The 11,872-nt window shown below is 31.5% G+C and overlaps 1 protein-coding gene and 1 long non-coding RNA gene across 2 annotated transcripts; one reads left to right on the top strand and one right to left on the bottom strand.

Moving 5' to 3' along the window:
• Positions 1 to 767: 767 nt before the first annotated feature.
• Positions 768 to 4,017, bottom strand: LOC146930344 (uncharacterized). Its single transcript, XM_085701898.1, has 4 exons — positions 3,856 to 4,017; positions 2,360 to 2,508; positions 1,234 to 1,382; positions 768 to 1,159 (listed from the first exon to the last, which is right to left on the bottom strand). Exons 1-4 carry the CDS (start codon positions 3,902 to 3,904, stop codon positions 1,072 to 1,074), a joined length of 435 nt encoding a protein of 144 aa, XP_085558024.1. The 5' UTR covers positions 3,905 to 4,017; the 3' UTR covers positions 768 to 1,071.
• A 4,227-nt stretch (positions 4,018 to 8,244) lies between these two features.
• On the top strand, positions 8,245 to 11,871 carry LOC146930343 (uncharacterized). Its single transcript, XR_015006351.1, has 7 exons — positions 8,245 to 8,602; positions 9,156 to 9,294; positions 9,377 to 9,439; positions 9,724 to 9,863; positions 9,950 to 10,006; positions 10,753 to 10,829; positions 11,455 to 11,871. It is a non-coding gene; the product is annotated as an uncharacterized LOC146930343 (long non-coding RNA).
• Position 11,872: the final 1 nt, after the last annotated feature.

Below are 11,872 nucleotides of genomic sequence, written 5' to 3'. Positions count from 1 at the left end.
TCAAGAATACTTCAAAGATTCTTTCATTATGAGAAATAGCAAAATTCCAGCAGCAACTCTTTTTACTTGAGTTCCTTAGAAAGGTAAAAACATTGTACATCAAAAGCAAAGATATTGAAAAGAATCACTAAACAAGCTAGTGAGTGAAACTAATGTAAAGCCCAAGGGGTGAAAAGAAAGAAATTGTATAGATCAAGGAAGTGATCTAAAAGAAAAGAGGAGTTGAAGTTAAGTTATAACTCAACTACCTAGTGGATAATCTCACAGTATTGTGAGGACTGGACTAACCCACATTGGGGGAACCATGATAACTTCTTATGTGTGATTTTCTCCTTCCCTATCTCTTTTATTTTAAACAATATCACACACTTCACAATATTATTATTTTATTAACTAACGCACTAATCCAATCCAAGTATATACTTGAGAATTTTTATTTGGTAATTTTTATTATATCACAATTCAAACCCCCCTTTCTTGTGATATTAATAAAGACTGAAAAATCCCTTTCTTGATAAACGGGTTGGATTGGACTCCCAAATTAGTCTATCCTTGTGTCGGATAGTGAATTTTCAAACAAAAAATGTGTAATCGGATACAGAGTAACTCGTAGGAGTGCAGGATACTATAAAGGCAAAAAATGTAAGGAATGTAAAGAAAAATAAAGACAAGAATGTAATGATAGACTCAACTTGAATAAACAACTTCAAATAAGGAAAAGATAAATAGAATAAATAAACTATAAGCATAATCTGAATTGGAGTATATGAAGAGTGTAAATTTGTGCAAATATCATTACTATTCATAAGAAGTAACACAAAATTTAAATCCTATTCTCTCAAATCCTGAAATGGTCCATTTGAACCTAACACCTATATTATGTAGTTCTGCAAATGTACCAAAATCATACTATACATTGCCACAGAATACAGATACATAAAATTTTCCTTCAAGTGGAATGGATCAAGAATACAAGTACTAAATCCTAATCAATCACTAGATTTAGTTCATAATGCTATCTCATTTTGAATCTTGATTTTAACAAGACCATATCCATATATAAGAGCAAAACTACAAGTTTAGCTTTCCACTTCCACCACATGTTGAACAGTTTCTGCCAGAAGAGCATTTTGTGCAGTAGCTCCACTTCTTTGGAAGCCTGGTGTATGTAGTAATTCAGTCGAATGCTAAAATTAAAATTAAATTTTTTAGAGGAAAGTAAGAAGATTGTACCCATCGGTGAATCGAGTTGCCATGTTTTTAGATAGTTTTCTTGCCTTCTCAGCACTTTCTTCAGAACGTTTTTTAAGCACGTATCCTTCACCTTTGCAGGCTGGACATATACCAGAACCTCCACAAGCTTCGCATTCTTTAAATTCAATCTTTAATAGTTTCACATGAAAAATTTGGCACACAATTCAATCATATTATGAATGGATTTTTCATGTTAACAAGAAGCTTTTCTCTTCATCTTTATCATATCACATCATACTATTAATAAAACAATTTTTTTTTTTATCCGTGTTGTGTCACGTGTAGCAGTTGGTTTTATCGCACTCGTGCTGAATATAGATCCTATATGTCGCTAGTTTGTGCTTAATTTTAGTGAAATTGACATGAATGAATGATCTATGTATGAAGTATCCACATAGACACAAATACAGTGAAACAGAACAAGTAACATAAAAAAAAACTACAACAATTGTAGAAACTCAGGAAGATATAAGAAATATTTGTATATTCATTGTGTGTTTTCAAGTACAAGTAGGTGATCATATTTATATTATATGATTGTAGACAAAGAAACACAAAAACTAATTACACATAATGACTGATTACTCCTAACATAATTACAAAATAATGACAATAAATGGAGAATCATAATATATTTTAACAACAATTATCAAACATTTGAATTAGAAGTTGCATTCAAAAGATTTTCATGTTCTTTGGAAAAGTAAGGTGGTTTTATTATAAAGCATTGACACATACACGAATATCATTCATGACACCAACATTGACATGCCGACATTGTTAATAATTTGAGAAATGAAAGTGATATAATGTAACCATGTGTGCTGGTGTGGTACACTTGACATGCTTTCAATCTAAAGTGTCTCTTTCTACATAAGTGGGATATTGCTGAGTTTGCTAGTACAAATAGTTATTTTATTGCTACCTATGAAGCACAGTCTCAAACACGGACATGTCGACGATAATAAATTGAGAAAATGACATAATTCAATGTAATCATTTGTGCCAGTGTCGGACACGATACTTATCCGACACTGGACACGCCTAATCCGAGGAATATATGTGCTTCAAAGATTAATACTAACAATAGAGATGGGTTACTGACCTGTGTGGACTCGGAAGTTTTGGATCTCTTTACAAGAAGAGTGGCTGCTGCCCCAACCAAAGTTGCTGCTACTGCCACTGAAACTGCAGTCTCAGGCAGTGCAGATGAGACTGCGAATGATCTCCTTGTTTGCAATTGTGACTTCACATCTAATCACAAAAAAAAAAAATGAGAGCAGCAAATACAGCATTCCCTTTTCATTTTACGACATCAACAGTAAGTTAGCCATAAGTTCTTATCAGTGGATCATTTGCTTAGGGTGACTATAAAACAACTTCAAGTGAGAATAGTCGGTAATTACTTCATAATTTAAACTGAGGGATACTTAATAGTTATCAGAATCATCAAATACTATATAAATTAAATCATTTTATACATTCTTCCTTTTGAAACTTATCATCAAAGCATTAATTTCCTCAAATTCTACAAAATCTTTTAAAATTATTAAGTTGTGTTTGTTTCTAAATTACTAATTTTTTATGCTAGAGGCCTAGAGCAGCAATATAGCAATTAGGAACTCTAATGATTTTTTTTTAAGGTAAACTAGCCCACCTAAATTGACACCGGGGAGAATGAAACCTGAGACCTTGGGAAAAACACACTCCAAGGTCCCAAGCCAACACCATCAGGCCAACCCAAGTGGGTTTAAGAACTCCAATGATTAAGTTTTACCGTAGGAGATTTAGTTTCTAATCCACTATTTTAATACTAGTGAATCTAGCATTATTGAAGAAACACTAATCTAGTTATGTTTATGACTAGACATTTGGAGCGTGATGAAACACTAATCTATTTATGATTTATGACTAGACATTTGGAGCGTGACCTGAGTGACTCGACAACGGGTGGCTCAACGGAACCTAGACAGGCTCTAATACCATCTTAAAATTTGAGTTTGGATGCCTCCCACTTAAAACACATTTTCAGGCAATAATCCAACAATTAAGTCAACTCCCAAGTACACAAACCACATTTGAGATGGAAACAGCATATTATTCCAATTTATTTAGCACCTAAAACTACTGAACGAATCATTGTATAATATGAAGAAAGTGAACAATAACCTACCAAACTCATTTAATCCAAACACACACTTGAAAAGAAATACAGAACAATTGAAAGCAACTTCACCACCATATAGAAACCACACAAGAGTTAAATTAAGACTCATTGAAGAACCTATTTTCCAGCAGCATTAATTATGGTAACTTAATTTTGGCATTTCTTGGAGTTAACACTTAACACCAATCTTTTTGTGCTGAAAATCAATGAAGGTGAATTATACCTAACGTGACTATGATGATTTTTAACATAGGAATGAATTGGCACGGTGGTTCCACCAAACTGAAGAACCACCCAGTAAAAAGTAAAAACCACATTGCATGCACACCAAAACTAACCACTAAGCTTTATGAAATTTTAGTTAGCATATAAAGATAATATCTGCAAGTACAATACAAGAAGCATGATTGGTTAGGTATAAATTGAAATCTCACTTTGAGGTAAGCAGCGAAGTGATATTGGGCGCTGTACAACTACATCCATTTAGATAACTGTCTTGTTATGTTCTGTTCTCTCCACCAACTGGTACCCTTTCTGCTTTCTTATCCTTTAAAATTGTTGCAAGAGTATCTCTAAAAAAAAAAAACATTTTCCCTTTTCTTCTTATTTTAACTGTGGGACACACATCTCATTGGAGAGAGTTTATATACGGATGATGGTAATTAATTGATACTCATTTTTCTCCAAAAATAGAGGTGGGTTGAGTGTTTTTTTTTTTTTTACAAAAATAAATGATATTCATTCAAATACAATATAATGTAAATTCGTTAAAAACAAAAAGGATGAATCTGTGAACAAACTCACAGCATCCATGTTAATAGCATAAAACGGTAAAGTACAAAAGCCTACGCATATGACTATATTCAAGTCTCCGGAATACCATGTCTCCGATCTGCAACGTTGACGATGTCATAGTCATTTATTGGATTTGCACTGGATCTAAGCTGATTTGACAATCTGAACTGAACAAATACATGAACGAAAGAAGAAAGACAAATAAAGCCGCACAAAGACGACAAACAAAACAACGTCGCACTAAGAAGACGAAATCAGGAAAGAAAAACGAAATAGATGTGAAAATCACTTATTTCAACGTCGTATGTGGGTTAAGTCTTTATTTTGTAAATAACCCTCCATTGAAAATTTTATGTGATAAAATTAAGCTTCGTTTTATTTTTTTGGTTAAAGTCAATTATCTGATTTTCGTTTTCGACTACGATTATTAGTGGCTTAATCCTTTACTGTGATTGTCAACATTTTCTTAGTTTTTTTCTTTTCTTAATTTCATTATGTATTTCGATTTTAATTTAACTTTTTTTTTGTTTGCTGACACATCTTGTGTTGAAATGACTTGCTTGGTTTGTTAATATATTTTAATTTAACTTCAGAAAAAACTCCTCATTAAAAATGCACTAGTATTTTAATTATTTTTTTAATATGACAAATCTGTAAAAATGTACTTAAAATCTTTAACAATTTTTTGTTTATTAAATCTGTAAAATTATTTTATTTTATTTGTTAATAGAGGGTGGACATAAAAACTCTTCGTACTAGATGATAAATTATGTAAATTAGTTTTTTTTTTTTTTACACGAAGAAACTTATTGCATTTAATTTAAAATAATAGGAGATATATAAGATGGAATTTTAATATGAGTATCGAGACTAACATGACACAGAGCCACTCTAGCGAAACTATAAGCAACTTTGTTGATTTGTCTCCTAATAAATCTAACATTAGAGGTTACCAAATCATATGGTAACAGGCGTGAATCAAGCTTAAAATCCACAATACCCAAACACAGATCACACACCCAATGAACGCTGATAATAAAACTAACCCCCCCCCCCCCCCCCCCCCCCCCCCCCAAAGTCTACGTCAAGGAGTGAAGCCAACCATTCAATTTTATCCAGCACAAAATGACCCCCATCATCCCGAATACACATGCCATGCCAACCCGATTCAAAGAATGGGAAAAGGAAGCATCAACATTACATGTATGCCTGTCGAGACTTGGTTTATGCCATTGCAAAGCTCCTTGACAAGTGGGATGCCTAGTAGTATGATTTTGAATATGTTGGGCATTCATCCAGCTAGTAAGAAAAGGCCATGCACGTTCACATATAGTTTGAGCTGAATCAATGATATTGTTTCAAACCGTGTTATTTCAATGCTTCTAGATACTCCATAGGGTCACACCAAAAACTTGTTTTTGCTGTTGATCTAGATGTTGTAAAATAGCAAACACATTTATCGGAAAAACTTGCAGCAGAATCAAAGACAACCATCAAGACACTCCATAATTCGGTGCACTACCAACAAAGCACACTTTTACTACACATAAAAAACAAATGAGTATTATCTTCAACACTCACTTCACACACCGCACACTAATCAGGACACTGAACATCCATCTTTTGATTGCAACCGAACTTTGTAGGCAAACAATTGCAACATGCTCTCCATAAGAAATTCTTGACCTTATGTAAATTAGTTTTTCTAAAAAATGCTACAAATACAAATGTGGTTAGATTATGTAACTAGATTGGTTCGTTTCATGATTTTTATTTTGAAATTCAATAAACTGATGTACTAGACCGATAGATTTACTAAGTTTACTAAATCTACTTTGATTAGCGCAAACCTGACATTTTGCTAACATCATAATCCAAACAACAGGAGTCAACAGCCTCATTTATACTTTGGGTCATGTTAACTTGTGCCCTAAGGGCACAAGTTAAGAATCTAAAAAAGTAATTAAAACATAAGTTTTGTATTGAAAAAATAAGTTTTTAAACTTTCAAGACATTGAATGCACGATTTCCAAAATTAAGTTTCTACATTTGGCTTCTAAACTTGTGCCTTGAGGGCACAAGTTAACATTTCCCTTATACTTTTAGTATTATATTGACTTACTACTATTTATTTTTGGGAAATGTTAAAATATGTCCTTGAGGCATAAGTTAAGAAGTCAAATGTAAAAGATTTTTTTTTAGAAATTGTGCATTCAATCTCTTAAATGTTTCAAAAGTTATATTTTTAATTTCCATTTTAAGCTCCTTAACTTGTGCCCTAAGGACATAAGTAAACATGACTCTTTATTTTTATACTTCATCCGGTCACATTTATAAGCAAAAAACACTTTTTTAGGTTCATTGATTAATTAATGTATCCGGTCACATTTATATGTTAGATACATTAGTTATTCAATGTACCTAAAAAATTGTTTTTTGCTTATAAATGTGACCCAAGGGAGTAAGTTTCTTTGACTTTTGTTGATGAAAAAGTTTGTTAGGTTTTCAATGTGCAGAAGTTGCATGGTAGTTTGTTTCTTTTTATTGGAACTACAATGCCATTATGGAAGGATACATATGTTTTTCTAATCATTTGCTCAGAATGTATTTTGATCTTTTAATTTAATGGGTCATCAATTTAATTTGATTTTGTTGCATTTTTTTTAAATGTTGAAAACTGAATGAAATCGGAACCGATGAAGATTTGATTGGTTTAAACATTTTTTATTGAAAACTAAACAAAATCGAATCTTCACATTCCTAATCGTGGTACTACAAAAATTGAAAAATGGCTTCCTCATATTCATTTAACATGGCTCAGATTCAAGCATCATAATGATATTCATAGTCATTGTACCACTCTAAACTTCGAAAGTAATAATCATGCAATAATTCAAAGATCTAGATGCTACTTCTACATTTTGCAATACATGCATAACTTGGTTTCTTTAAAAATTTGCAACAGAAGACATTCAACATACATAAAATCTCATCACCAAGTTTTAGACCTCAAAATAATAATCTCAACATGCCATGTATCACATCTCATAAATACATCTCCAGAATACAATTAAATATATTCTCAGCATAAATAACAATAAGTCTCAAGGTATCAAAATAAAGACTCAAGACGACAACCCAACATCAGAGCCTAACTAGACTCTAAGCGGAAAATAAACGAGTAAGCATTCATGTTAATCCTCAAGCATCAAAGATAGTAGTCACCTCAATCCTGCAAATCACATACGTCATTCAAACAATGACGTGATGGTCAACCGAACGACCACCGGGGTTAGATATTGTACACATAATCAAATGAATAATATTAAAGGATTTCATTATACACATAGGCATAAGCACTCATATCATCCTATAAAGCTATCAACATGTGAATAATTAACGTAATCAAATCATCACTTCATTCACAAACATCTTCGATCATTCAAGTTCAAGTACACAACTTCACAAGTTAGACAAAATTCACCAACACATAATTTCACCAAGGCACATACTTCACATAACTCATGTGTATGTCATTCTCTAGACACGACTCTACATGCATGTGGTACCATTGGATGTCGGAGGTAATTTTACCGATTGACCCCTCTACATATCTCTGCATCTTAATCTTAATCTTAATCTTAATAATATACAAACCAGGAACAACAAATAGCAAAAAATCTTGCACCAATCCTATGTGTCAAAATTCTAAGCCACCTTCAAAAAATCATCACATTTTCTAAGTACAATTTATCATCACTTATAGTAATAGGGACCACAAAATCATATCAATTTCAAATTTACACAATAAAAAAACATCAAAATTCAATTTAGATCATAAAAATTTAAATGTGTTCATTTCCCTCTAAGAAATGTCATTTTCAAGTGTAGTATTAAGAAAAAAACAAAGACTCAATTTGAAATGAGGCCCAATTATGTTAAGTCCAACACTCAAACCCTCTTCTTTTCAGAACCATTGAATGCAAAAGGGAATGTTTTTTTCTGCCACTCCTGAGACCTCACGCTTCAATTTCTGATAGTGAAAAATTTTCATCTCCCAATCTCATTACACCCACCTCATTCAAATTCAAATTCAAAATTCAAATCTTCAAACTCAATCTCTCACTTTCTCTTTCTTCTTCTCTCTCTACGAATTAATCTCCTGCTCTCTCTTTTTCATCTTCCTTTCAATCAAATGAATCGGAACTGGGACAAATCCTGTAAAAAATCATCACTTATAGTAAAAAATCATCACAAAACATCTTATGTGTCAATCCTATGTGTCAAAATTCTAAGCCACCTTCAAAAAATCATCACATTTTCTATGTGTCAATCCTATGTGTCAAAATCCTGTACTGCTCTGAAAATTGCAAGACGACTTCTAAGGTAATGATTCTAAATACTATTATTGTTTTAAGTTCCTGATCCATATTCAGAAGTGTATTTGTTCACTCTCTCCCTCTGCTTTGTTGTTATTCTTATAGGTGAAAAACAGCAACATACAATCAAAAATTTGAATTTGGCTTCATTGAAATGTCGAACTATAAATACTCCTTAATTTTCCTATGATTTTTTTGTTTGTTTTGTTTTTGATTAACTTCTAAAAGGTAATGATTCCAACTGACTATCCTTCATTGAAATGTCGAGGCTTTTTGTTAACTTCAAACAAGAGATTGTTTTTATGATTTTATATTTTAGATTATTGATTATTTTGTTGTGAATTTTATCACCCACAAAGTGTTTGAGAAAACGTCTCAATAAAAAAATGACTATATTGTTAGTTTTGCATGGGACTGAAGTTTGTTAATAATGTGTTTTGTTTTAGTTTAATTTGATTTGTTATAATTTGGATAAAAATATCAGTCATGATTGTTTGGATTGTTTTGTTCTAAGTTTGTCTGTGTCTCATTTTGTTAGTTCTCATTTTGTTTTGTGGTAGTTGAAGTGTATTGTTTTGAGACAATCGATATCACCGCTGAATCCGAATTCGCCGACCTCAAAACATACGTCAAATCCCACTTTCCGGTGGTTTCACTGCTCAAGCTATCATCGTCCAATCATTCAAAACACATCGAAAGGTAACTACATTGAAATTCGTAAATTTATTTCATCACAATCACTTCAAATGGTGTTTTGATTTTTGAAAACTTGGTGTAGCAGCAACACATTGAAGAAGATGACCAAAAGGGTTTTGAGAATCAACCTAGCTTTAGTTGTTTGAAGGTAAATCTTTGATTATTATTAGTTTTTTATTCATAATATTTGTTTTTTTAATCGTTTGTAATTTTAATATTGGATTTTAGTTTATTTTTTTGTAATTCACATGTTTGTAAACACTCAGATTCACTTCACTAAGCTTTATTTGCATAATTATGTGCTTTTGAATTGTTACTTGGTTATTAGCTTATGAAATGATGATTATTTTAATTATCTGATTTGGATTTTTGGATGATTGTTCTAACACATTCAAATTTTCTCTTCATTATCAATTTGAAATTCAAACATAGATATGATAACACACACAATGCTTACATCACACATGCTACACAAAAAGCAAAAGGGACAATAATGAGTCAAACCAAATTCATTTCTTATAATGGAGCAGAACATATTCGACTTTGCAAAGAAGCACACGACAACGGCGGAGGTAATTTATTTTACAATTCCATTTTTGGTTTTGTTTTTGCAGACTATAGAACTATTCTCTTACACTCTCTATGGTTTGTTTTTCAGATCGATACCACTGAAAAAATGAGGCAGCTCCAAATGAATGGATGGTCTATAACTCAGGTGATGTTTTTTGAATTTGTTTCATCGATTCTTTTCTTCTTTTTCTCAGTCTCAATACTTTTACTTTCGTGATGATAATAATCATTAATAACCTTAATCATTATAAATTTGAAATGCAACTTTTTTATTGTAGGTTATAAATTGTGAGTTGATGAAATTTTTATAATTAGTATTTTGTTGATTTTATCAAATTTTGATGAAATACAAATTTTGTTGTTTTGGTCATTTGGTCTTGAATTGGTGTTGAATCTGTCTTATTTTAGTGTTTAGATTAACTAAATTTTTTGCTTATCATTTTATTTTATTTTATTTTTATTGTGAAATTGAGCACTCACAAAGTGTTTGAGGAAATATCTCAAATAAAAAAACTTCAAATTTTGGGGATGAAGATATAGTCACATATTTCAGATTTATCCTAATGAGCTCTTTGTCTTCAAACTTATAGACTAATAGTGATTTTGTTATTTAAAAGTTACAATTTTGTTGGTTATAAAGTTTTCATATGTGTTTGAATCATTTCCTTCTCACTTTTGTTTCCACTTAATTTGAAATAAACTATTTAAAGTAGTAGAAAGAATACTCATGTTATGATTCTGAAATGTTATCATAGTGTGGAAGCTGTCTGTTTTTAATTAGTAAAACAATCCATAAATTATGAATTAACAGTTTTCCTCATTTAATTATGAGATGTTTATATGATATCATCATATCATTCTTCTAACCTTTTACTTATTTTACACAAGCAGTACTTGGATGAGAACAAGTCTTTGATTCTGAAGATAGTAGAGAGTCAGAATTCAGGCAAGCTTAGCGAGTGTGCCGAGTAAGTAGTAGTCTAATTCTCCTTTATATCAATTGAATTCAATTTAGTTTCTTTTCATTAATTTTATGATATCATATTAATTAAGCATGCGGCCCAATATTGAAGAGATAGAAAAAGGCAAGAGATGGTTTTGTTCATGCCATCTTCTGACATTTCATATTCAAAAATTGATTTGTGGAAGTTTAGATGTACCCTATTTGATTGGTGTTGTATAAAAACGAGGGAAATAATTGGTGATAACAAAATTTTATATACCACATGGGGACAAAGGAAATCTTGAACAAGATTAGACTCCATTTAACTTAAGCCTACTTTTCTTATATTGTGTTTTTAGGTTGAGGTTTGGTTCTCCAATTTCTACTATTTCATTTGTGAAGCTTTGTTATCTCTTAAGATTTACCTAAGGTTGCATATTTGAAAACCCAAAAATGTAGTTTGGACTATTGAAGTATTTACAAAAATCACTGTTGAATATGATACGTAAGTAAATAATTTGCCTTAAACAGGTTTTAATTGGACAAATATATTCTGTAGTTTGTTGTTTGGTTCTTTCTTGGTGACCTATCTATTCAAATGATGAATTTGTTGCAACATTACTAACCAGTTTCGACAAAATACTATGTAGGAGTTGACCACTGAGGGAGATGTTACTATTGAAAAGGGAGCTGGACTTGATGATGTTGCTATTGGAAAGACAGCTGGACTTGATGATGTTGGTTCATCATCAAAAATTGGCTCTCAATGATGAGAAGGAATCTGAAGACATCAACTTATGTCTCAATCTATTCAAAACCACTCTGCAGTTTTAGCTAAGAGTTTGGTTATATATATAATTTGTGGCATGTATTGTATTGGCAACCAATGTTAGACTATTGTTACTTGGCTTGGCTTGGCCTTTTTGGTTGATACTTTGGAACTTATGTAGTTTTCAGAATTCATGCTTTATCTAGGTATTTTATTATCATGTTGAACTGTTTTACAAGGATCGTGTGTATGAACTATTAACTACTCTATTTTATGGTTTATGAGTATTAATTTATTAT

This window comes from Medicago sativa, chromosome 4 (assembly GCF_051527215.1).
Source record: "Medicago sativa cultivar Bolivia chromosome 4, Bolivia_mono, whole genome shotgun sequence".
NCBI classification, from domain to species: domain Eukaryota; kingdom Viridiplantae; phylum Streptophyta; class Magnoliopsida; order Fabales; family Fabaceae; genus Medicago; species Medicago sativa.
Note: the sequence above shows the minus strand (reverse complement) of the source record. Positions and strands in the feature narration are given on the sequence as shown.

Coding starts and splice junctions, on each gene's coding strand:
- LOC146930344 (XM_085701898.1), bottom strand. CDS start 3,904: ATGGATGTAGTTGTACAGCGCCCAATATCACTTCGCTGCTTACCTCAA. Junction 2,509..3,855: donor ACTTCGCTGCTTACCTCAAA/GTGAGATTTCAA, acceptor TTTTGTGATTAG/ATGTGAAGTCACAATTGCAA. Junction 1,160..1,233: donor GCAACTCGATTCACCGATGG/GTACAATCTTCT, acceptor TACATACACCAG/GCTTCCAAAGAAGTGGAGCT.